Source organism: Lentinus tigrinus, assembly GCF_003813185.1.
Source record: "Lentinus tigrinus ALCF2SS1-7 unplaced genomic scaffold L226scaffold_5, whole genome shotgun sequence".
Lineage (NCBI taxonomy): Eukaryota > Fungi > Basidiomycota > Agaricomycetes > Polyporales > Polyporaceae > Lentinus > Lentinus tigrinus.
Genome location: NW_027137914.1, coordinates 1,788,225 through 1,812,350, shown reverse-complemented (window position 1 = coordinate 1,812,350; position 24,126 = coordinate 1,788,225). Strand labels below are relative to the sequence as shown.

The following is a 24,126-nucleotide window of genomic DNA, read 5'->3' as shown; positions in this document are numbered from 1 at the left end:
CTGACAAGCCCAGGTTGCACGGGTTTGAAGAGCGAACATGCGCTTCCATTCGGACACTTTACCGGTGCTATGATGGATAAATATAGTGCACCGATGCGTATAGACCAGCGAAAGAAGAGCCACCAACGAAGAGATAAGTACTCAAGTACTCACTAGTACTCACTGCCAGTGGGCTTCGTGATGAAGGTCGCACGGAACGCAGCGTGGACATCGTGCTCAAGAGCGGGGGTAGACAGGCGTCGATGTGCTCGAAGAGAGCCTTTGTGCACAGGGGGGGGGCCATCCGGAGTGCGCAAATGACGGATGCGAGGACAGGGAGGATCGAGCGCGAGGAACTCGAGCTAGCAATGGGCGCTAGAACAGCCACCCACTTTTCTCAGTTCTCAGACTTCTCTATTTCCGTTCTTGTCCTTCATAGCTCGTCCCTCACCTCGTCGCCATGCTTTCGGATGATTCAGACTTCGAGGACATTCATACGCTCACTATCAACGAACACTATGCGAAGGCGTTCGAGCACAAGAAGGAGCGGGAAGAACTAGCTAAACGTGCGTCTCTTCAAGTGCTCGTAGTAGGGGCTAACGCTCAAGTGCATGCATAAAGTCAAGGAGAAGTACGGTTCGGACGTAGACGAAAACGACGAAGAAGACTCTGAGGAAGACGAGTCCGAAGATGAGGAGGGCGAGGAGCTCACGCCTGCGATGGACGCGGCCATCCTCCGGACCCTTGCGCGCATCAAGCGTAAAGACCCGTCCATCTACGAGAGTGAAAAGGACGTCTTTGAGGGTGAGTTCCCATCCTTTCCCTCTTCCGGGCATGTTGAGGGTTAATTTGTGGCGGAGGTTAGAGGAGCGACAGAAGACGGGAGAGCTCAGACTTGGCCGGGCACGCAAGGATAAGGTACATCAACAGTTCTCTATTCACGCGAATGTCGCAAACGTCTCCGAAGCTCAATGCGCACACCTTCACAGTCAAAACCCTTGACCATGCGACAACACGCCCTTGCGTCGGCCCTTGAAGAAGCGTCTGGCTCGCGCACGCCCTCACCTGAACCCCTCACCCACGTCGAGGAGCAGAGCAAACTCCGCGATGAGACCATCGCCGCATTCCACACCGCTGTGGGTGACGAGGCAGGCGATGAGGCCGAGGACGACTTTCTAGTGCTACGCGAGAAGACGAAGGATGAGATCGAGAAGGAGGACGAGGAGTACCGCGCGTACCTCCAACGCGAGGTTGGGGAAGACCTCTCAGAGCTTATCACCATTGAGCGAGAGGCGGGCGAAGGCGCGCAACAGCCGGAAGAACCAGAGGGCGAAAAGCCCAAGAAAAAGAGTAAGAAGGAGAAGAAGAAGGCGAAGTCGGGAAAGAGCAAGCAGGATGAGGACCAGGAGTTCCTGATGAAGTGAGCCTCCATCTCATGGCTGAGACTGTCGTGCTGATTCTTCGTCGCGTACGTAGCTATATCCTCAACCGCGGCTGGATAGACCAATCCGCGCGTCGGCTCCCGACGTACAAGGAGATCACCGGGAAAGGCAAGGGCAGAGCGGACGCTGAGGACAACGCATCCGGATCCGGCTCGGACTCAGAAGACGAGGGCGGTGACGGAGAACAACCATCTATCGACGATGATGAGTTTGACGAAGTTGCGGACCGGTTTGAGAGTTCATATAATTTCCGTTTCGAGGAACCGTGCGTCATGATTTGTTGTTGCCGTACATGGAGCTCTAACATATATTGTACTCGTACTACAGAGGAGCGGCAGAAATTGCTCGCCATCCACGTAACCTCGATTCACTCGTCCGACGGCAAGACACCTCGCGGAAGGAGGCGCGCGAGAAGCGGAAGGCGCGCAAGGAGGAGGAACTGCTGAAGAAGAAGGAAGAGGTGAACCGGCTGAAAGCGCTGAAGATGAAGGAGCTGCGCGCGAAGCTTGAGCGGATCGGCCACGAGGGTGGCAAGAAGGTCGATGAGAGCAAAGGTGCGCCCTGTACTTATCTATCCAGTGTTCCCCTTGTTCTGATGTAGTCCTTTGCGTAGCTCTGCAAGAACTGGATCTGGAGGGCGACTGGGACCCGGATGCGCACGACCGTCAGATGGCGCAGCTGTACGCGAACGACGCCGCCGAGTTCGGCGCAGACGATATCATCGATGACGAGAAGCCTACGTGGGACGACGATATCGACATCGGTGACATCGTACCTCCAGAAGCGCTCGAGGACGGAGAGGACGTGGATGGGGAGGTCCTATCGAAGAAGAAGAAAAAGAAGAAGAAAAAGAAGGGCGGTGAGGACGCCGTGGATGAGGGCGGAGTGAATGTGGATGAGATGGACGCGGACATCGAACACCCTGCTCAGGACGACGAGGAATGGGACGGGACAGAGGAAATGCGGAGACAGAAGCTCGAGGAGTACATGGACGAGATCTACGGGCTCGACTTCAACGACATGGTGCGTACTGGCTGCCGTCTCATGTCTCCATTCAAGCCAGGGACCGGGTGCTCATTGACGTGCTTGTCTCGCAGGTCGCCGGGATGCCCACGCGGTTCCGCTACGTTAAGGTCGAGCCGCAAACTTTCGGCCTCACGCCCGCGGAGATCCTTATGGCGACCGACGCGGAGCTTAACACGTTCATGGGCATCAAGAAGTACGCGCCTTACCGCAAGGAGGGTAAGGGCCGTACGTGGGATGGGCAGCGCGTGGCCCGACTCCAGGAACTCAAGGCGAAGCTCAAGGAGCGCGGCGTGGACGGCGCCTCAAAGCATGCGGAGGAGAAGGTGAAGAAGCGGAAGGGTAAGAAGGAGCGTATGCGTGAGAAGGCTGCCGCTGCCGCCACCGAACAAGGCGGTGACGAGGAGGATGGGGGTGACAAGCAGGATGGGGGTGACGAGGCGGAGGTGAAGAGGCCAAAGGAGAAGAAGCGTAAACGCGATGCTGATGCGGAGGAAGGTGAAGGGCTGGATACTGGTGCTGGTGAAGGGGCAAAGAAGAAACGACGGAGACACAGGAAGACCGCCGCTGCGGCGTCGTCGTAGGTCGGTGCGACCGTCTACCTGTCCACCCTTTTAATCGTCTCTGGTCAATAAATTCCATGACACTCTTAGACAGCTGGCTTTACGCTCCCTCTTTTCGTTGATTTGACATCAAAGATGGACCGTGCCAGCAATGTTCTCGCAGCAGGTGCGTCATCATGTACTCAAAAATACCGGCACCTCGTTGCACCTTGGCAACGACAATAGATACTCACTATCCGAATCAGTCAACCATCAGGGATGAATCGCAGAACCGGAGAGTAAGTACGCATTCACAGCATCACAGGTCGAAGTAATCATCTGCAGCACTCGATGTCGACTTCTTCCTTCCGCGTGTACCCGACTTGGCACCTCGTCCTCGTCCTCTTTTGCCGCCACGTGAGGAAGAAGCTTTCCTAGACGTTCCAGAACCGCTCCCTCCACCTGGACATGCTAGAGCGGACTGTCAGCGCTCACGCATACCAGGAAGCGGGAGTATCACGACATACCATTGCTGTAATGTCCCGCCTTGCCGCATTTGAAGCACTTGCTGTCAGAAGAACTACTCTGATTGTGACGTCCATTCGGACATGCTGCAGCACAGGTTAACCAGATGTCTACCGCGAAGACCTGTAGATTCACGCACCATTGCTGAAATGTCCCTCTTGCCCGCATGTGAAGCACGACATGGACGATCCACCGCCACTGCCGCCGCCGCCACCACCACCACCTCCGAAACTCTTCGTCCTTGTCGCGTCGCTATTTGGACATGCTAGAACCTGGGTGTGAGTGGGTGTGGCACGAGCAGGGACATTCAGCCTCACCGCTTGCCCAGTGTCCTGTTTGCCCGCATTTGAAGCACTCGTCGGTCCCTTTCGACCCGCCTCCTCCTCCTCCTCCACCGTAGCTAGGCGTCGCCCTTCCAGAGCTTGAGTAGCTCCTTCGTGGGGGGTCGGGACCGTCCTCTCCGTCGTCCGCCCATTCGAAGTATCTGCACTGCGCCTGCCTAGACTGGTTCGGACACGACCAAAACTTCTTGCCCTTGTTCGCACCCGTCGTTGTCTCTTTCAAGACCGCAGTCAAGTCGCACAAACATCGGCGCTCCGCACCGACCGAGCTGAACGGCCGCTTTGCGGGAACACTTGAGGTCGCCGAGGGTACACGCGATATGGACCCCGACGTCCCGGAGTTGGAAGGCCCGTCAAACCACTGGAAGAACTTGCACGATCGGCTGTCGCACGTCCAGAACTTCCGCCCTTTGTTCACGCCTTCCTTCGTAACAGTACGCTCGGCTGCTGGAACACCGCAATCGCACTGCGGTGCGGCTGAGCTCGAAGACATTGACGGAGGCCCTGGATTTCGAGAAGCGGCTGGTCTAGGAGGGGCTGGGGCATGGACTGGGGCATGGGCAGGAGCAGGAGCAGGCGGCGGCGAGTCACTCCAGTCTGTGACAAAGCATTGTGAGACCTGCAAGGCTTTCACAATAAATCCACTTACAATTATCACTGTCGTCCCCAGCGAGAGCGGCAGGGACGGGGGCTGGCGGAGGTGGGGGTGGAGGGGGTGGCCGATTCACAGTCGCAGATACAGATGCGGCTCCTCGACCTCGACCTCGAGTGGCTCTCGTAGTTGTGGTCGCCCTACTCGATGCGCTTCCTCTCGCTGCACCTCTAGACGCACCACGGCCACCTCTACTTCCACCTCTACCGCCTCGTCCCCCTCTACCGCCACCGCCACCGCCACCGCCACCACCACCACCACCGTCTTCGTCTTCGTCCTCATCGGGGTCACCTAGGTCGATGTCTGGGATCGCACCGCCACCATTCAACCGGTTCCCAACCGCCTGAGTCGTGCGCATTATGAGCAAGGTCTATCGCAACGCTGCTTGAGTAGGCATACTCACCGTAACAAGCTTCTGGAACTCGATCTTGGTCCTCATGAACATATCCTTGTATTTCTCGATGCTCTCCTCGAGTACCGCATTCTTGCCCTTCCGACCTTGGCATATCTCTACCATCCGACGCTCGGTCTGTATGTCATATTCACATCAGAACCCAAGGCAAGCGATGAATGCATTGACGTACTTCGCGCCGGAGTTCCGGCTTACTGAGACTCTGGTCGAACCCAATGGAATCGTAACCTTCGACAAGTCCGATCCCGAGCTTGGAAGGGATCAGATACTTGGTCGAGCCTTGCATCTTCTCGTGGACGTAGCCACGATCGATGATGGTCTGTATATGCTGGGCAATAGTAGCGTCGGTCCCTGGTTTGCTCGTGGATTAGCCAGTGTGTGAGCTACGTGCCATACGGATACGGGACGTACCTATCCCCTGCTCGTCCATGAGGCTGACAAGGTCCGCTTCTGTCAGCAGCTTGGGTTTGGAGGTCTTGCTTTCGTCGAGCCGGCACTCTGTAGGCACAAACGTCTCACCCTCCTGAAACTGGGGTAGCTCCTTGTCGGACCACTTGTCGTACGGGAACACTTCGAGATAATTCCGCTCTCGGACGGTCAGGCCTATCTGCCTCATCAGTTATGTCCGCTTTCAAGTTGTTACTAACGTACCCGTTGTTGAAAACTCTTCTTCACCGTATCTGACCTCGACGGTGGTCTGCCAACCGAGAGCGTCCTTCGAGCAACACGCTAGGAACCGTCGAGTGATGTACTCGTAGACCCGCTTCTCGTCGCCGACAAGGTTACCGGCCCAAGCTGTCGGGTGAATGGGCGGGTGTGCATGGTCATCGTGCTTCCCTCTACGCGGAGCATTGAAACCACCGTTTCGCAATCTGTGCAGAGGGGTTGAGGTTGACATCAGAGAACGACATGGAAGAAGTGGACGGAATTATCAACAGACCCGTCTGCGAACCCTCCCCAGGCGGGGTCTTGAGTTTGCTTGTTAATAAGCGACATGAAGTCGAACTGTGGGTCGAACACGTCTGTCTCTGTGCGAGGATAAGAGAGAAAACCTTGCTGGTACAAGTGCTCTGCAATCTGGCCTCCGTAGTCAGTACGACTGTCGACTCTGCTCCGTGTTAGGCATACTTACGTCCAGGATCCGCTTGGGAGACAACCTCAGCAATCTGGAGCCGGCTTTCTGCAAGTCGACGGTGGTCAGAGGGTAAGGCTTCCTGGTGACGCGTTGAGGGTGCATATATGAGTAAAAAACAGAAACTGGCATACCATTTCTTCGTCTCCTTGGACGTGACCTTGGTCACCCGTGCAGTTGGATGCTCGAGAGCGGCTTCGTACAGACCCCAAGCTGCTTGGAGATCAAATAGGTGTCCTCGCTTCCAGGTGAATGCGGTATCCACGGGCTCGTCACCGGAAGGCGATGGTCGCGTGAGGGAAAGGTAGATGAACCAGAACGGTTCTGGCTTGAAGTTCTTCACCTTGTTGTAGCGCGCCACAACAAAGCCCAGGGTCGGAAACTGGCAAGGACCTAGCAGGCCCCGAACCGACATGAGTGACATCCCTGGCTAGCAGCAGAAGTCATGCATACCGTACGAGATCACCTCCTTCAACGTGTCGTAGCGCTTCTGCAGGTCCAAAGTCTGCAAGCGGGTGAATGCGGAGCCGATTCTCAAGTCAAGGAGGATGCGGGTCTCAACAGCATTCGACTGAGCCATGTCAAGCTGGACGGGGTGTTGCGCAGCATTATGGATCTGTCTGTCGCCATATATGCAGTGTCTGGGACAGGATGAACATGCATGAAGGACGGACGTACTGTGCGATGATGGCGCTGAACCGGGCTCGCCTTACAGTGATGTTTCTGTTCGCCCTTTGACATATCTTCACGATCTCCGCCCCAATATTTTCCCCTTCTCGGTCGCAGTCAGTCCATATCATTAGCATTTGCGCGCGGCCCGCTTCCGCCTTGAGGTTGTCGGCGATCGTCTTCGCGTCGTCCTTGACCTTGATCTCAATGGGCGCTTCGAACAGAGCGAAGGGGTCACAAGAAGTCCACTTGGAGTAACGGGGATTAAAGTCGTAGTCCATGATGTGGCCGGTGACGGACGTGACAGTGTAGAAAGCATTGGATTGGGGGTAGGCGAAGTCATAGTTCTTGATGTACTTGTTCCTGCTATTGCGCTGCACATCCAGTTAGTTGGCTCATCAAGCAAGAAAGCTTCTCAAACTCACCGTGGTGTATTGACCTCCTGACAATATCTGCGTGATAGACTTCGCGATGGAAGGTTTCTCGGCAACACACAACACTCTCATTGTCTCTGTGGAGTAGCGTCGACACAGTGGGGAGCAGGTATAAGCAAGTCGTAGTCGTGCGTAAGGGGATATGCGTAGGAAGCTGCACTTCAGGTGGGAAGTCTTGCAAAACGCCAGTGTGTTGCGTGAGTGGCTGAAGAAGAGTTTGAAGGCAATGGCGAAGAGCACAGATTGGAGGTTAATGCCAGTGCATGGGTATCGAGAGAACTTCTCTAGTAAAGCAACCAATATTGGACAAGCTAAGTAGGACGGGTGGGGGAAGTTACTGATAGGTGGTAGTCAGAACGCGACCAAGGCGGCAAGGCACGACGCGTCCCCTCAACACGCGATGGGCGCTCACGTGATGGCATTCGACGCGAGAAGGCGCCCAGGTAGCGGGGCTACACCCTCCATCGTCGATCTCACAAAACGGCGCTCAGAATCGAGCGAAGGGTGCGCTCAATCCAAGCAGCGACAAAGCATTATCACGAAAAAGGATGGCACCGCGTTTACAAGTCTGTACTGAGTCGATACTCAAACGCCTCTCTTGATCAACTCCGACGCACCCTCCGTCCCAGCAATGCGCTCAAGCCTTAGCCAGTCGTACTTCGAGTAGAGAACGCGGCATGTGACATCCGATGCATCCACTCCTTCATCCAGGAAAGGATACGACAGGAACTCAGTGTAGAACTGGGGATGGTCAGGTGGGCCGTAGAATACGAGGTTACGGATGCCTCGGATTTTGTACCTGCAAGAGGACGTCAACAGAGACCCGCATATGTAGCTGGGTTGAACTCACCTTCGGAAGAAGTGGAAACGCTCGCTGATGAGCAAGAATGCTTTCTTGCCAGAGAAGAACGCTTGGCGCGCCCGAGAGATGTCCTGGTTCGAGGAGTACCTGCAACGAACTCAGTTCATGCGCTCCCGCCTGTGTGATCGATTGCGACACTTACTCAGACAAGACAGCGAATGACGCTCCCACGTTCTTGCGGAAGTGGTTGTGGACGCGGATGAAGTCGAGTGACGAAGGCACGAAGATGACAGTGTTCGCACTTTGCACAGCGGATTTCAGGATAGCAGGAAGCATCTAGTACGCGAGTCGCGGTCATCACCATAGAATATTAGCAAATCATCTAGAACCTACCTGGGTGGTAAAGTACTGGAAGCGCTTGTCGGGTTCATCCTTGGGGCTGTTGGCGTCGAACTGAACGAAGTTCTGCGAGGAAGTCAGCGCGAAGACTTCAGATGGTCTCGCAGGTAAGCCCACCTGATCAATGCCCTCCGGGACTTCTGTGGGCTTCCACCGTCTTTCGGTCCGTATCCGTCCCGACACGTTCTTCAACGACTGGTTGAACAACGCCCGCGTTTCCGGCGTCTCATAGGCGGACAGCAGGATAGTCTGTCGCAAATACGCTGCACTGAATGCAATGTCAACCCCATGAACCATTCAATGAGCGTTAACAGCACTTACTGTCCGTCGAGGTACCATGGCTTGATGCGGGAAAAGTCTACATCGTGCGATTCCTTGGGCATTTGGTTCAAGTGGTTGAACACGAACTACGACAGCCTCTCAGTAAGCGTAGGCTTTTTTGCCATGTATCACGTACTTGTACATGCTCCCAATTTTGCATGGTGAGCGCATCCATCTGATCCACAATGACAACCTCTATAGAAGAGAGGAAGTCTGCGTTTCTGTAGGATAAGAAACGTCAACTCCCATCGACTGAGTGGAAGATTACGCGATCACTCACTTGTCCTTTTCGATGGACATCCTCAGCCCCAGCGGACTCGCGACGATGAGATCACACGCGTAGAAGTCAGCGAACAATTTCACACTCTTCTTCGTGATCTTCACGCCCAAGCGGAAGCTGTCGTCCACGTTCCCCTTGAACATCTCCACATGGTCGCGGGGGTACGTCCCAGGCTCCGCATTCGCAAGCTTGTCGATCGCTCCTGGGGGCAGACCATATTCTGATTGGAAGCGCGAGTTGTTCTCAATTTGATAGTGAGATGAGGGTGTGTGTGCTGTGAGGGCGGAGACCCAGCGGAGGGCGGAAGAGCGGAAGGGGAGGAGAATTAGGACGGAGGGACGCGTGAAGCCTTGGTCCTGTACGTCTTCAGGTGGAGAGTTGCCAGCCTTAACGGCGTGCGAAATGCGCTCGTTGTTTTTGAGGACACGACGACGTTTTCTGTGCGGTGATCAATTGAAGGCCTATGCTGCGCGAGATGATACGCACTTTGTGATGTGATTCAAGGTATGGAGAGTCAATGCCTCGCGCATACTAGGTTGAGTCTCCAGAGTAGTCCGCGTGACGTATATATCGCGGTATGATGCAAGCGCGTCAAGGAAATCGTTCTGAAGTTCCACAACCTCTGCGCACTGTTGGCACTCGTACTGAACTGGTCGAGTACACCTGCTCACCTCTTGGAAGTTTCGCTTGTCTTGTCACCATGGGCTCCTTCATTTTATCGGAAATCTGGTAAAATATAGGTGAGCGACCGAGAGTTTCCACATCAAACATCGAAACACACCTTATGTTTCGAGGTACTTGCACTCGAGCTCTCAGCGCCGTCCGGTACAGAAACCACAACACCTCCGAGCTTGCCCTGCTTGTCACGTTTTGTCGTCCATGCGCGCTCGTCTACTGCTTCCCGTGCACGCTCAGTGAGTGCATTTGGAGCGAGACCGAAATGTGCTTCGTATGGGTCTGTAGCCGTGTCTGCGCGCGGAACTCAGCAGCGGAACCCTGGCAGATGTGGTATGAAGGACGCACCTGCTTCCTCCTCGTCCTCCTCTGGCTGTGTAGCGTTCACTGCCCCTTCTTTCCCATCCACCTTTTCTGTAGCCGGGGATGCAGACTCCTCCGATGCGCTACCACTTGATTCCTCGGGAGCAACAAATTGCACGGCGCGCCTTTTGTTCAATTTCTCCACGGGTTTGATATCTGCATATGTGCGCTTGCGCTTCCCAGCTTTTGTTGCCGAGACATTCAGCAGCGTAAGAAGGCGTGTTGTCGTAGAGCTGGAGTCGTCGATGGCCATGACTGCACAGAGCAAGTTGAATGTCTGAGTTGAGCAGCCACCGAAAACCTCGGACCGTTATGGGCGTCCATGTGCCAGGGGTGTCAGTTGTCTCCTTAGGAGAGGGACCCCGGAAGCATCCCCCGTTTCTGCCGTTGCTTGAACCTCGCCTTGTTAACCTCGCCCGACGTTGCGTCGTCTCCCGCCGTCGACTTCACTGTCGATCCAGTCTTCATAACACCAGGGGCCATCGACGACTCCCTTGCTCTTCGACCGCGATGCACTTGTACAACCTCACTCTCCAGCCCCCGACCGCGATTACGCACGCCGTCGCAGGCAACTTCTCTGGCTCGCGCACACAAGAAATAGTCGTCTCGCGTGGCACCCGTCTCGAGCTCCTGCGACCTGATGTGCAAAGTGGCAAAGTCTCGACAGTCATCGCTACCGACGTCTTCGGCTCGATACGGTCACTCGCTGCCTTTCGACTGACTGGTGGTACCAAGGGTGCGCCCTTGTACGTGTTCCTTTGTGTCTGCTCGTATTCACTTCCTCCGTCTTCTTAGACTATGTGATCGTAGGCTCCGACTCCGGGCGCATCGTTATCCTGGACTATGACCCCAAGACGAGCAGCTTCGTCAAGGTCCACCAGGAGACTTACGGCAAGTCTGGCGCGAGGCGTATAGTGCCTGGGCAGTATCTGGCCACGGACCCGAAAGGGCGTAGTGTCATGGTTGCGGCTGTGGAGAAGGCGAAGTTGGTATACATCCTCAACCGCGATGCTGCTGCGAACCTTACAATCTCCTCGCCCCTGGAAGCCCACAAAAACAATGCCATCATCCACCACATCGTTGGTCTTGATGTCGGATTTGAAAACCCAACATTCGCTGCGCTGGAGGTGGACTACTCCGAGTCGGACCAGGACCCGACAGGAGAAGCGTTCAACAATGCCGAGAAGGTGAGTATCTGCTTCGCTTCGGATTTTATGCCGCGCTGAGCGAAGTTATATGGACAGATGTTGACGTACTACGAATTGGATCTTGGCCTCAACCATGTCGTCCGAAAATGGAGCGAACCCACGGACCCTCGTGCCAACCTCCTTGTGCAGGTGCCTGGCGGCCAACTCGCCACGTCCGATCGTTACGACGGACCGTCCGGTGTTCTTGTATGTTGCGAAGATCATATCATCTACCGCCATATGGATGCACCTCAGCATCGAATTCCCATCCCGAGGAGGCGACACCCGTTGGAGGACCCGGAGCGTGGGTTGATCATCACTGCAGCCGTCATGCACAAAATGAAGGTGCGCAAACTCGTGTGTTCGTGTTTCTGTTCAGACTCGAATAGCTCTCTCGTATGTGCAGGGCGCGTTCTTCTTCCTCTTGCAAAGCGAGGAGGGCGATCTGTACAAGGTCACGATCGAGCATGAGGAGCAGGATGTGAAAGCGCTCAAAATCAAGTACTTTGACACAGTTCCTGTTGCGTCCGGTCTATGCATTCTGAAGTCAGGTTTCTTGTTCGTAGCGTCAGAATTTGGGAACCAGTAAGTCCATGACAGACTTCCGCACCGAGGGATATGCTGACGCAACTCGTACTTAGTTACTTCTACCAGTTCCAGAAACTGGGTGATGATGACAACGAACCTGAGTTCAGTTCGGCGGACTACCCTAAGTATGGCATGGCCGACCCCACAGCACCCCTACCTCGCGCGTACTTCCGGCCACGCCCTCTGGACAACCTCACACTTGTCGACGAGCTTGATTCTCTGTGCCCCATCATCGATTCGAAGGTCATCAACATGCTGCCCAACTCTGACACTCCTCAGATCTTTGCGGCGTGTGGGCGAGGGGCACGGAGTACGTTTAGGACTCTTCGACATGGTCTCGAGGTGGAGGAAGTCGTCAGTTCAGACCTCCCTGGTATTCCCAACGCCGTATGGACGACGAAGCTGAAGGAGGATGGTAAGCGCCAGTCTGTTCTACTTGTTGCGTTTGCTGACGACAATGCGCTAGACCCGTATGACTCGTACATCATCCTGTCCTTCGTCAACGGTACGCTTGTACTTTGCATCGGTGAGACCATCGAAGAAGTGCAAGATACCGGCTTCCTCTCTTCCGCCCCGACTCTCGCTGTGCAGCAAATCGGTGCGGACGCGCTGCTGCAGGTGCACCCCCACGGTATCCGCCATGTTCTCTCGGACCGCCGCGTGAATGAGTGGAGAGTTCCCTCAGGGAAGACTATCGTTTGCGCGACGACAAACAAGCGTCAGGTTGTAGTGGCGCTGAGCTCGGCGGAATTGGTGTACTTCGAGTTGGACCTCGACGGCCAGTTGAACGAGTACCAGGACCGAAAGGCAATGGGAAGTACTGTTCTCGCCCTCAGCATTGCGGAAGTGCCTGAAGGGAGACAGCGGACGCCTTTCTTGGTGAGTCCCCTTGTGTTTTTCTCTGTACACTTACTTACGGTTGCTGCAGGCGGTTGGATGTGAAGATCAGACGGTCCGCATCGTGTCGCTCGACCCCGAGAGCACACTTGAGACGATCAGTCTTCAAGCACTGACCGCGCCCCCCTCCGCCATATGCATCGCCGACATGCTCGACGCGGGTATCAACAAGACGTCCCCTACGACCTTTGTCAACATTGGCCTGCAGAACGGCGTCCTCCTCCGCACGGTCCTCGACCCCATCAACGGGCAGCTCACGGACACCAGGACTCGTTTCCTTGGCACGCGCCCTATCCGCCTCCTGCGCGTAAACATCCAGCACAACCCCGCTATCCTCGCCCTCTCCTCTCGCCCGTGGCTCAACTACACGTACCAGAACTTCATGCATTTCACACCGCTCATTTTTGAGAACCTTGACTATGCATGGAGCTTCTCAGCGGAGTTGTGCCAAGAAGGCCTGATTGGTATCTCTGGGAGCTTGCTCAGGTAAGTGGTGCTTCGTTGATTCTGCACAAGTGGGTTTCCGAAGCCGAAGATGACAAATTATCACCACCCTTTGAATGTCCCGCGATGAGTTTGCGGTGCATGTGTTGATGTTTATCACAATTGTTCCTACTGAGCCACCCCGCCCCTCTCTCATTGTCGACATCGGTATGATCGTAGGCTGACTACCTTTACTCTGCAGGATTTTCCAAATCCCCAAGTTGGGGACGAAGCTTAAGCAAGACTCTATGCCCCTCTCGTACACACCACGCAAGTTCATCCCCCACCCGCACAATGGTCTGTTTTACCTCATTGAGGGCGACCATCGCGTGATGAGCGAGGAAGCGGCGAACAAGCAGTTGCAGCAATTGGTGAGCAATCTATCTGGGTACTAAATTGCGTAGTACAATCACTCAAGCTGCTCTCTCTTTAGCGCGCTCAGGGGAAGATGGTCGACGACGAGATGGTGTCGCTTCCACCAGAGCAGTTTGGACGTCCGAAGGCTCCCGCGGGTACTTGGGCGTCATGTATACGCATCATCAATCCTCTCGAGGTAGGCTATTGTACGCCTCGAGTATACACTTCTGCTGACTAGTTGGACAGTCGCAAACCGTCAATGTCATACACCTGGACAACAACGAGGCTGCATTTTCGATTGCCATTGTTCCATTCGCCGCGAAGAACAACGAGTTGCACCTCGTTGTCGGCACTGCTCAGGACACCTTCCTCGCACCTCGGTCATGTACAAGCGGTTTCTTGCGGACATACCGTTTCGTGAATGATGGCCGTGACCTTGAGCTGCTCCATAAGGTTAGTTGGTCTCCTTGATCGCCCTTGATCGTATAACTGATAAGTATATGCAAATGTAGACCGAGACAAACGACGTACCGATGGCGATTATGGCGTTCCAGGGCAAGCTCATCGCAGGCGTTGGAAAGGCTCTGCGGTTGTATGACATGGGAAAGAAGAAGCTGCTCCGCAAGGTGGAGAACAAAGTACGCCGCACTTGTCTTAATATGAGCTTCTTCTCACCTTGTTCTTCTAATCCCAGAATTTCAGCTCTGCTATCGTCACGTTGAACACGCAGGGCTCGAGGATCATCGTGGGCGACATGCAGGAGTCGGTCTTCTATGCGGTCTATAAGGCACCAGAGAACCGACTGTTGACCTTTGCTGACGACGTCCAACCTCGCTGGGTCACCGCAACGACCATGCTGGACTACAATACTGTCGTGGCTGGTGATCGCTTCGGAAACGTCTTTGTCAACCGTCTCGACCCGAAGGTGTCAGATCAGGTCGACGATGATCCAACGGGCGCGGGCATCCTGCACGAAAAGGGCGTCATGTTCGGAGCACCACACAAGACCGCGATGCTTGCTCACTTCCACATAGGCGATATCGTCACATCTTTGCACAAGGTCTCGCTAGTCGCTGGTGGCCGCGAGGTTATCCTATACACATGCTTACACGGCACGATCGGTATCCTCGTCCCCTTCGTGTCCAAGGAAGACGTCGACCTCCTCACGACGCTGGAGCAGCACATGCGGACAGAACAGCTCAGTCTCGTTGGTCGCGACCACCTCGCGTGGCGCGGGTATTACGTCCCGGTCAAGGCCATCGTCGACGGGGACTTGTGCGAGTCGTTCGCGAAGCTCCCTGCTAACAAGCAGAGCGCAATTGCGGGCGAGCTCGACCGGACGGTTGGCGAGGTGCTCAAGAAACTCGAGCAGTTGCGCGTCACTGCAAGCGGCTTTTGAACGTGCGGCGTCAACATCTTGGTCCATTGTAGTAGTGTCTGTCACATTTGTACATGTATGTTATCAGCTTTTGCTATTGTAATCCGAACCCGACCCTGCTTCTCCTGCGCTGAACCGTCCTAGTCTCCGAAGGTTGAGCCGGCTTGCTGGACGCATGTTCTTGATCAGTCCCGTGGTTACCGTCGAAGACCACCCATTCCCTCTGCAGTGTAGATAGGATGCTGGCTGCGCTTATTTCTTGTTCGGACATCCCGATGCCCAACCGTGCTCGTTCCAAGCTCGATAACTGCTCGTGCGTGGTGTCGGTTCTTTTCTTGAACAACATCACGACCCTGACGTCGCCGTGGCGCCACTCTAGGTGGACGTACGGCGCCCGCAGTGGCGAGGTATCCGCCTCGAGAGTGAAGCCTATGTACGTGGCTGCTCCCGAGAAGCCACTGTCCTTCCACCTGACACGGCACGCATCCTGGTCGTCCGACAGGCAGCGCGCGGTGCCGGTGCGTTGTGCCTCGATGAGCGGCACCTTGGTGCTGTTCCATCGTTTCACGAGAAAGGTGAGTGTCGTGTCGAACAGGATATCCGTTCGTCGCAGGTCCGGGATGTATCTCGACTCGATGAAGGATAAGTACAGCTGCGGATGGGGATCCTGCAGCATCAGCTTCAGGTCGTCGCACAGGTGGTCGCGTATGTCCGGCGACGCAATGTCCACGTATTGGTTGTGGAGGATTGCCCCCAGATACACGGCGCCGTAGTGGCCCATGTACGAGGCGTAGCCGACCTTTGCGGCTTGCAGGTGGTCGGTGGTTTGGCCCTTTGGTTCCTGGAGCTGTGTTCGGTGTGGTAAGTGTTGAGTTCGTTGTGAGAGCTGGTGGTTTAGGAGGACTCACGATCGCTAGGGTGGCCTTGCCGTTCATCCATACTTTGGGTCCGTCCATCGTATTGGGTGGCGTCGCTATGAGTGAAGTGAAGTGTGCAGAGAGAGAGAGATGTGCGGTCGCGCTGGTGAGCAGCTTGAGTATAAGAAGAATCGTCCGCTTTGGTCCGGGTCATCGTGCTTTAGAACCTAAACAAGGTGAGCTTTTGATTCCCTTTGGCCGCGTCAATATGGATGTTGGTGCTAAGTGGCTATCCAACTGCGGATCGAAGGCTTGCTCATACAACACAAATATCATATGGCTTAACGAATAACATACTGTGAGCCCAGCATAGTCTAGCATATACCATGTTCAAGCTACATTGTCAGTCCATTGTCGTCCCGCTTTGGCCTCAGGCTCCGTCCCTCGGCAATATTGGCCGGAACCTAGAATCAGACCAGGACTCCACCCAGTCCAACGACCTCACAGGCGATTCCGACTCGGCCTCGCTCTGCACCTCGCGCTTTGTGCGCCCAAGCCCCAGCGCATTGCATTCCTCAGGTATAAACTGCGCGCTCTTCCACCCCACCTGTCGTTTGGACAACATCGTCACGATGTACCACTCCGGATACGACTCCGGCTGCTCTGGTGGCTGCGTCGTCGTCGTCGCGCCACGAGCTGCGCTCTCACCGCCGGCACCGGACTTTGCATCGCCTTTTCCCTTTCCACGACCTTTGGGCCGGGGCTGTGGCTTCGGCTTTGGTGGCGGTGGCGGCCAGTTCTTGCACGTCCAAGCGAGGACCAGAGTGGGTTCGTCGGGCCGCATCGCTTCCTCTTCACCATCGCTGTCCAGAACAATCACTCCTCCACTCTCGTCTGGGCGGGCCCAACCATGCGACGGGCCCTCTGAACCTGAACCTAAGTCGGCGAAGCCCAGCCAGGCCCACGCACCGCCAAACCACCGCACATCGTCCCACACGACCGACCAGGTCCCGTCACTGCTGGTGTAACGGTCCTTGTACGTCTCGCTCTGACCGCGCTGGATTGCGTTCCTGACGATCTGGACGACGGTGCCTGTGCGCCGGAGGGGTTTGCTGCCTGGCGGCTTGAAGTCGACCGCGATGCGGATGACACGCTCCGTAGTGTCGACAGGACAAAAGCCTGGTCTGTCGAGCCGTTCGTAAGGCACCCGGATGACCTGGGGAAAGGCGAGATTCTTGAAGAGGGCTCGTGCGTCTAGCCTGAACGGTTCTGGTTGTGGGTCCTTGTCGGGGTCCCCTTTCTTGACTTGCTCTGCTGGACTCCCAGGAAGCAGGTTGTCTGACTCGCCGTTCGTCGAGTTGCGCTCCTGCGTCTGCCTCGCGGTGTTTCTACAGCCATTCTCCTTGTCCGACCTCCTCTCCCGCTCTGTAGAGCGGTTCAACGCTCTCGCGCGCGAATACTCCACGCACATGTGGTTATTGGAGACAAGCCAGAGCGAGACAGACGCCTCCGGGTCGCGCGTGAGCGCAATGACCTCGGGGTAGACCCGCGTGAGGTCGTTGTGTTCGGGGACACTCACGGGTGCGTGCGACTGCTTGTGTATCGAGGCCTGTAGGATCGGGTATGCGCCCGTGTACGCGTCGATGTCGGCGAGGACCGCGTTGGGCGCTCGGCGCCGCTGTCGCCGTGAAGGGGAAGGAGGCGCGATGGTTAGCTGCTAATTTGGCTGGCCTGGCGGCTCGGAGGTGTGGACGCACCACTCCGAACTCAACATGTCGAGATGCAGGGTCCCAGAACTTCGGGATGGGGGACTCATATGATGTGTGTTCTTGGATGCTGGCCTGGGCCTCCTCAATGAGTTCGCTTGGATTCATCGCGTCGGGCTGGTGGTGTGTGGAAGATCTGCTGCAGGACGTGTCTGAGAAGGGGGTTGGCTATATGCAGATGCTGATCTAATGGCCTTATTATCTATGCTTGCGGAGCACCCCTCCCGATTGTCACAGCAGTATAGCGAACAAGAGCACAATTGCCAAAGCGAGAAATTCCATGAAATAGCGGTACAAATCAGTGCTAGCACTACAGCGTCTACAAAGGCTTGGAAAGCCTATTGTCCGCGCGTTACCCATCCTACTCTCCATTACTTGTACAATCACGGTCCTTCAACGTTAGGCGTCGACATCCCGCATACCCAACCGCTCCCGCTCTGCCTCCGTCAGTCCCTCCCGCCCATACCGATCTGCCTGGCGCTTCGCGAGCACGAGGATCGTGTACGGCTCGGTCTCGTCCTTCCTGAAACCCGCTGGCCGGAGCTCGAGCACGGCGAACGGGTAGCCCGCATCGTCGAGAAGGTCCGAGAATGCGAGTGAGTGGCCCCATGTCGTCGTCACGTCCATGCCTTCGAAGCGGAAGCCCAACCGCGGGAAGGACGCGTCCCAGTCGAACCGCCAAGAGCGCGTCGGCGTCGTTAATGCCTTACTACTGCTGAGCGAGGAAGAGACGGCTGACGAGGAGGAGGCCGGAGAGGAGTGAGAGGACGAGTCGGAGAGCGGGGAGAAGGAGAGGGCGGAGAGAGAGGAGGGCCCGATAGAGAAGGCGGAGGGCGTGAGCTTGGACGCGGTGCGGTCCGCGCCGAGGAGCGTATCGAAGAGACGGAGGACGACTGAAGAGCCTGGTCCGTCGGCTGGAGATGGTTCCTTGGGCCACTCCAGTGGGTGCTCCGGGCGCGTAAGCGTTAGCACGCCGTCCTGGAGGTCGGTCGGGTGGGGAGCAGTCGGGGTGCGCGGCTCGCATGTAGACTCGGAGTCCCAGACGATGCGGTATGTCCCGAGGTAAGGCTCAAGAGAGGTTGTGTACAGCAGGTTCTGTGGGCGCAGGCGAGTGAGTTCCTGTCTCAAGATCAGTGGCGCGCCGGGAAGAAGTTACGAACCATCTTTCCAAGGACGGCGGCCACAGCAATAGAACGTGAGTTACGGTGCTGCTTGGTGGCTGCGGGTTCCGTTGAGGGGGACCCAGTGGCGGGGGCTTGAGGTTGCATACGAAGAGCTTATGGGCTCGATGGGACATGGGCGGGCGCAAGGCTTTTATGAATCTGGAGGACAAAGGGCAAAGATGAGTGGCCATGCACGCCGGACCACTCTCGTCATGTCTGTGCGTCGTGGCCAAAGCAGAGAAAAAGAGAATGGCTAGGAGGCGGGGCGCGCTTTGGCCGCGGAGCGAACGAGTGTCGTGGTAACAAAGAGATTGTGAGACATGTCACGACGGCGTTCTGAGTCACTGAGCCATTTCCGCAGTGAGATTGAGAAGAGCTCTTTGTGCGCCAGACATGCCGACAGGGTGTGTTGGACTAGAAGAAGTTGATCGCTGGGCATGTGCAGGCCTCGTTGGAGATAACGATCTTAGCACATTAGCCGCTCAAGCATGTTGCCGGCTGCTGCCGGAACGCGACACGAACTAACCACGTCGCCAGCGTGTGTGCATGGCCCATGGCATCACTGGCCCAATATGGTCTCAACAAGGCTGCATATGGACGTGTCCCAATCCAACCGATTGCTCCCGCGAGAGCCTGTCGCGCATCGTCGACGACGTCAGCAACTCAGACAAAATATAAAGGAAAAGGCCTCAAGCCTCCCTGCTCCCGGGGCTTCCTCTTGCATACCCAGTGCACTCGCCATGTCCGCCCTGTTTTCCCGCAGCCTTGTCCGACGTACCATCGCCGCCCGTCCCGGCGCGATGGTCCCTGCACGAAGCATCATGACACTGAAGGACCACAAGGCACGCGCTGCATTGGCGACACAATTTCATATGTCTGACCCTCAAGCAGTACACCGCGCATGCAACCGCGAGCGGGCAGGGGCGCAACGGCCAAGTCACATCGGATGACGACTGCGGGCTTCAACTTCGTCTCGCGATGCCCAGGTCTCTCGGCGGGAAAGGCGACGGCCAAAACCCAGAGCAGCTCTTCGCCATGGGCTACGCAGGTGCATATATGCGCTCCTCTCTCGTATGATCCGCGCATATAATGATGGCACGCACCACAGCTTGTTTCCTCAGCGCCATGCAACTTGTCGCAGGCCAGACCGGCAAGTCCGACATGGCCAAAAACGCCACCGTGCACACGCAGGTCCACATGGGTCAGCCGGAAGGTATGGACGGCTTTGGGCTCGAGGTGGATATCCAGGTCGAGGGCGTGGACGATACGGAGCTCATCGAGGCAGCACACAAGGTGAGCGGGCTCATTTGTTCCTGACCAGAAGGTTTCGCGCGGTGCAGGAGCCGCCCCTGCTGACAGTGATTACGCCTCCCTCCATAGGCGTGCCCATACAGTCGAGCGTTGGACAAGGGCGTTGTCGTCAATGTCAGCAAGAAGTAGCGGCCCGAGACTTGTGCATGTATGACGAACGAGCAGTCAAACGAAGCTGTCAACCAATCCTATCCTTGTCCCGGAGCCACCGCGAGGCGAGAAAATATATTGGCAAGAACGATGAGCGCGAGGTTTGAGGAGCTTCGGCACGGTGTCGCCCCAGTTCGGCGGACGGACGACTGGTCGACCCGAGATTGTGTTCATCCAGATGCCGGCGCTTCCTTGGCGCTTGGGTCCTCCGACGTAATGGCTCTCCGCTGCGATGACATTGATAGGTATGATGTATGTACGCATGCGCAGCGTCCCGGCGCTGCGAGTTGGAGCATGGGCTGGAGTTAGGGTGCTCTCTGCTCTTACCTTGGTACTTAAGGCGTCCGGAAGATCTCCGGCTTGCTCAGAGAACTCGTCCCCTCGCTTCTCTTCCTGACTTCCAATTTACGCCTGCTCATACTCGTACAGCGCGCTCACGCTATATTACGACTCTGCCACGGGGAACTTTACCTCTCGACCTAACCCGGCTTATTCTATAACGCTCCTCCACCATTCTATTCCTCGAAGAAGTCATCATGCGTCCCACCTCCGCTGTCTTCCGCCCTCTCTCGCATCGCGTTCTCACCGGCGCCGGTGTCCGCTATGCGCGCAACGTCGACCCCGCTTCTCATCGCGTTCTCACTGGCGTCGGCGTGCGGAGCTTGAAGCCCAACCATATGCACACTCGCGGCATTTTGTCGCTGAAGGACCATGTTGTACGTTGACTTCCTCACATTGTCAACGTCATGCGCGAAGCTGAACTTGATATATACATAGTACTTCTCCAAAGCGGAGGCATCAGGCGCAGGCCGCAACGGCACCGTCAAGTCGTTCGGCGATTCGCCACTCGAGCTCAAGATGTCCATGCCCAAAACCGCTGGCGGTAAGGGTGATGGGCAAAACCCAGAGCAGCTCTTCGCGATGGGTTACTCGTCGTGTTTCCTCGGCGCACTCCAACTTGCCGCAGCGCGCGCAAACAAGAAGGAGCTCGCCGAGAACGCGAAGGTCACCGCCAACGTCTTCCTCGGACACCCAGAAAACCCCGATATCGACGGCTTCGGCCTGCGAGTCGAGATCACTGTTGATGGGTGCCCCGATGACGCGATTATCGCTGAGGCGCACGAATTCTGCCCATACAGCCGTGCCCTAAAGCACGGCGCGGAGGTGACAGTGACCAAGGCTTGAGTTTATCGTTCTTCCCTGGGCTCTGATGATTGCACGAGGACGATGCATGTGTACGTTACCTGGGTTTCCCGTTTCCTCATCCCTCTTTCCGAACTACCATTCAAGGTGTATGTAAATACTATCCTTTGGACTAGTATCCTGTCTTCTCTCGCTCTGGGTTTCCCTAGAGTACTGTAACGAGTATAATGACTACGCAACGAGATCTTGATTGTAACAACCATATGTAACCTCACGTACCGAACGTGTATCCAAACCATCGTATTGTAGCAATAGCGAAGGTTGTCTTATCCAGCAATCCAGACACGACAATTCTGATCTTGGACTTGTGTGCTGGAAGCTTCACTTCCTCGCGAGAAGGCTGGCGGGAGCTATTGAGGTCCGCACCGTGTCCGCATATAGACCCCTGAGATCTTGCAAACCGTGTCGAACCATTGCGGAGCGGAGGTACGTGCTGTGCTTGCGGTATGGCGACAAGCCTAGTGGTCATTGCTTTCGTCACGATGTGGTCATGTCGTGCCTGCCAAGTATGAGGCCGAGTTGTGGATTCGGAGACGAGATCTAGGAGCGGAGGAGGAGCAAGTCAAGAGGGCCGAACTTGAAACGGCCTCGCGGCCCACGGGCGCTCCGACGCGTTCTCACGCATCAGTAATTACCCACGCCTAGCCACCAGCAGGACTCGCCGTTGGTGCCGCAGTGCAGACTTGTCAGTGGTCACTAGCACCCACCACCTGCTCGTCCCTCTTCTTGCTCAACTGCTTGACTTGTGATCATGGCTATGGTACACCCCTCTCGTATGGGCCTCGTGCCGCAAGACCCGCCAACGAGGCCGCCTCGTTCGCCGTCGCCACCCCCACGCACATCTAAAAGGCGGTCGCGTTCACGCAGTGTTGATTCACGAAGGGACCGGGACCGAGATGAATACGGGCGCGACAAAGGCGGGGAGAGGGACAGGGACAGGAGAGACAGAGAGAGGGACCGGGACGGGGATAGGCGCGACAGAGACAGAGAAAGAGAAAGAGACGATGAGCGGCGCAGTGGGCACGGGGACCGGAGCAGGCGACACGACCGCGACCGTGCACGCGCAGACGACTATTTCAACGACGACCGCAGCAAGGACAAGGACACGGACAAGGACCGCTCGAGGAAACGGAGCCGCAGCAGGAGCGTGGACCGCGAACGCGACCGGGAGAGGGACGAGCGGCGCGAGAGGGAGCGGGATGGCGGGCGGGGGAGGCGGACGAGTCCGGAGTATGAGGACTACAGACGGCCGTTGCCGGGAAGGGGAAGGGAAGATGAACGCGATGGACGGGAGAACGGGAGCGCGGCGGGGAAGGCACCATGGCGGCAGCAGGAGAATATGTATCCTGCACGCGGTGGGAGGGGACATGGCGGTGGTGGTTATGGAGGCGGAGGTGCTGACTTCTTGGAAAGGTACGTGGAATCAATGAATACCATGCTTGCGGTTCCAGGAGACTGATACGAATGGTACATGTAGCCGGAGACAGCAGAGAGAAGCTAGTACAATCACCGTCTGGCCACCGTCACCAAAGGCACCCACACGAGTCGAGTACGTTCATACATACGTCCTTCTCTTACGTGCAGGACTGACTACAACCTACGCAGCTCCCCCACACGAGACTCGAAGCGACACAAGAAGTCGCACAAGCGACGCCGCGACTCAGATTCGGACACCGACTCGGATGATTCCGAGGAAGAACGTCGTCGTCGCGAGCGTAAAGAGCGCAAGAAAGCTCGCAAGGAGAAAAAGGACCGTGAGCGGGACAGGGACCGGGAGAAGGACCGGCACCACCGACACAGGTCTCGCTCTGGCCGATACAGCGACGATGAAGACGACAGCGACCGTGAACGGCGGCGGCACCGCAGCTCCCGCAGTAAAAGCGAACGGCGGAGCGCAAGCAGACGGAGCGTGACGCGGACGAAGAGCCCAGAACAGCGCCCGCCGTCCACGCCAGACGAGGACGAGTGGGTCGAGAAGCCGGTCGCGGGCATGGTTACCTCGTTCTCGCAACCCGCTCAGGGCGGGTCCGCATCCATGCCTCCTCCACCGGTCCCCTCCCATGCCGCAGGCAAGGGCAAGGCCCCCGCTGATGACGAAGAGTCCGACGATGAAGAAGTCGGGCCGAAGCCGCTTGTAGCGCAGACGTCTTCGCGGTCGAAGGTCGATGAGCGGCAGTACGGTGGTGCCTTGCTGCGGGGTGAAGGTAGCGCGATGGCGGCGTTCCTCAAGGATGGGACGGACGAGCGGATCCCGCGGCGTGGCGAAATCGGGCTGTCGTCAGACGAGATCGCGGCGTACGAAAGCGTGGGGTACGTGATGAGTGGGAGCCGGCACCGGCGCATGAACGCGGTGCGGATGCGGAAGGAGAACCAGGTCATCAGCGCGGAGGAGAAGCGCGGGATTCTGAAGCTACAGCAAGAGGAAAGGGAGAGGCGGGAGGCGATCTTGAGGGAGGAGTTCCAGCAGCTTGTGCAGGAGAAGTTGAAGTCGCAGGGCGGGACGAAGTGAGCGGAGTAGGATCGAGGCGTCAGATGGTGATGAATACGGTGCTGTTGATGCTTCGTGTACGTCGTGGGTTGTCCGCCTGCATGGTCTGGTAGGCGGGCTCAAGGTACAATATATACTACAGAACTAGACATCTGCCCGGAGTATACTATTTCTCCTGTATCGACCAATGACCATCACACCGGTGGTGTGAGGCCACTTAGCGGTGGGTGATAGGCTACACATACCTCCATCGATATCATACGTATCCAGAGGGGTAGAGTGGTGGTAGGTGGTTTACGGTGATCTT

At 56.6% G+C, this 24,126-nt stretch overlaps 10 protein-coding genes across 10 annotated transcripts; 6 read left to right on the top strand and 4 right to left on the bottom strand.

Annotated features, from left to right (window-relative positions):
* Window positions 1-396: 396 nt before the first annotated feature.
* On the top strand, window positions 397-3,224 carry L226DRAFT_532053 (Krr1-domain-containing protein). Its single transcript, XM_067680190.1, has 8 exons — window positions 397-545; window positions 601-783; window positions 845-897; window positions 969-1,399; window positions 1,456-1,686; window positions 1,749-1,975; window positions 2,035-2,444; window positions 2,519-3,224. Exons 1-8 carry the CDS (start codon window positions 440-442, stop codon window positions 3,026-3,028), a joined length of 2,151 nt encoding a protein of 716 aa, XP_067539313.1. The 5' UTR covers window positions 397-439; the 3' UTR covers window positions 3,029-3,224.
* Window positions 3,181-7,506, bottom strand: L226DRAFT_301070 (prokaryotic type I DNA topoisomerase). The gene is made up of 15 exons (XM_067673703.1): window positions 7,143-7,506; window positions 6,727-7,091; window positions 6,502-6,668; window positions 6,183-6,441; window positions 6,049-6,130; window positions 5,857-5,993; window positions 5,568-5,788; window positions 5,328-5,519; window positions 5,089-5,267; window positions 4,908-5,033; window positions 4,502-4,847; window positions 3,829-4,449; window positions 3,651-3,776; window positions 3,514-3,597; window positions 3,181-3,457 (listed from the first exon to the last, which is right to left on the bottom strand). Exons 1-15 carry the CDS (start codon window positions 7,221-7,223, stop codon window positions 3,306-3,308), a joined length of 3,138 nt encoding a protein of 1,045 aa, XP_067539312.1. The 5' UTR covers window positions 7,224-7,506; the 3' UTR covers window positions 3,181-3,305.
* Window positions 7,507-7,655: 149 nt separating this feature from the next.
* On the bottom strand, window positions 7,656-10,273 carry L226DRAFT_503420 (digestive organ expansion factor). The gene is made up of 12 exons (XM_067677935.1): window positions 9,977-10,273; window positions 9,735-9,922; window positions 9,625-9,679; window positions 9,440-9,575; window positions 8,954-9,391; window positions 8,810-8,894; window positions 8,674-8,759; window positions 8,470-8,620; window positions 8,347-8,418; window positions 8,156-8,289; window positions 8,002-8,100; window positions 7,656-7,950 (listed from the first exon to the last, which is right to left on the bottom strand). The coding sequence occupies exons 1-12, from the start codon at window positions 10,242-10,244 to the stop codon at window positions 7,737-7,739; spliced, it is 1,926 nt and encodes a 641-aa protein (XP_067539311.1). The 5' UTR covers window positions 10,245-10,273; the 3' UTR covers window positions 7,656-7,736.
* A 131-nt stretch (window positions 10,274-10,404) lies between these two features.
* Window positions 10,405-15,363, top strand: L226DRAFT_532051 (uncharacterized protein). The gene is made up of 13 exons (XM_067680189.1): window positions 10,405-10,727; window positions 10,787-11,178; window positions 11,236-11,523; window positions 11,585-11,763; window positions 11,820-12,181; window positions 12,233-12,645; window positions 12,695-13,149; window positions 13,349-13,517; window positions 13,580-13,699; window positions 13,750-13,956; window positions 14,016-14,141; window positions 14,198-15,194; window positions 15,261-15,363. The coding sequence occupies exons 1-12, from the start codon at window positions 10,502-10,504 to the stop codon at window positions 14,900-14,902; spliced, it is 3,642 nt and encodes a 1,213-aa protein (XP_067539310.1). The 5' UTR covers window positions 10,405-10,501; the 3' UTR covers window positions 14,903-15,194; window positions 15,261-15,363.
* Window positions 14,939-15,876, bottom strand: L226DRAFT_301023 (uncharacterized protein). Its single transcript, XM_067673702.1, has 2 exons — window positions 15,790-15,876; window positions 14,939-15,728 (listed from the first exon to the last, which is right to left on the bottom strand). Exons 1-2 carry the CDS (start codon window positions 15,835-15,837, stop codon window positions 14,976-14,978), a joined length of 801 nt encoding a protein of 266 aa, XP_067539309.1. The 5' UTR covers window positions 15,838-15,876; the 3' UTR covers window positions 14,939-14,975.
* Window positions 15,877-16,100: 224 nt separating this feature from the next.
* Window positions 16,101-16,779, top strand: L226DRAFT_532050 (uncharacterized protein). The gene has a single exon (XM_067680188.1). The coding sequence runs from the start codon at window positions 16,125-16,127 to the stop codon at window positions 16,764-16,766; it is 642 nt and encodes a 213-aa protein (XP_067539308.1). The 5' UTR covers window positions 16,101-16,124; the 3' UTR covers window positions 16,767-16,779.
* A 1,012-nt stretch (window positions 16,780-17,791) lies between these two features.
* L226DRAFT_532049 (uncharacterized protein) lies at window positions 17,792-19,094 on the bottom strand. The gene is made up of 2 exons (XM_067680187.1): window positions 18,665-19,094; window positions 17,792-18,599 (listed from the first exon to the last, which is right to left on the bottom strand). The coding sequence occupies exons 1-2, from the start codon at window positions 18,665-18,667 to the stop codon at window positions 17,904-17,906; spliced, it is 699 nt and encodes a 232-aa protein (XP_067539307.1). The 5' UTR covers window positions 18,668-19,094; the 3' UTR covers window positions 17,792-17,903.
* Window positions 19,095-19,407: 313 nt separating this feature from the next.
* L226DRAFT_598573 (OsmC-like protein) lies at window positions 19,408-20,166 on the top strand (the record flags this gene model as incomplete). Its single annotated transcript, XM_067685657.1, has 4 exons — window positions 19,408-19,470; window positions 19,559-19,715; window positions 19,776-19,960; window positions 20,048-20,166. The coding sequence occupies 4 exons, from the start codon at window positions 19,408-19,410 to the stop codon at window positions 20,105-20,107; spliced, it is 465 nt and encodes a 154-aa protein (XP_067539306.1). The 3' UTR covers window positions 20,108-20,166.
* Window positions 20,167-20,664: 498 nt separating this feature from the next.
* Window positions 20,665-21,313, top strand: L226DRAFT_457802 (OsmC-like protein; the record flags this gene model as incomplete). The annotated part of the gene is made up of 3 exons (XM_067675397.1): window positions 20,665-20,742; window positions 20,797-20,844; window positions 20,906-21,313. 3 exons carry the CDS (start codon window positions 20,665-20,667, stop codon window positions 21,311-21,313), a joined length of 534 nt encoding a protein of 177 aa, XP_067539305.1.
* Window positions 21,314-22,010: 697 nt separating this feature from the next.
* L226DRAFT_503412 (DUF926-domain-containing protein) lies at window positions 22,011-24,058 on the top strand. Its single transcript, XM_067677934.1, has 3 exons — window positions 22,011-22,744; window positions 22,809-22,880; window positions 22,937-24,058. The coding sequence occupies exons 1-3, from the start codon at window positions 22,083-22,085 to the stop codon at window positions 23,838-23,840; spliced, it is 1,638 nt and encodes a 545-aa protein (XP_067539304.1). The 5' UTR covers window positions 22,011-22,082; the 3' UTR covers window positions 23,841-24,058.
* The last annotated feature ends 68 nt before the right edge of the window (window positions 24,059-24,126 follow it).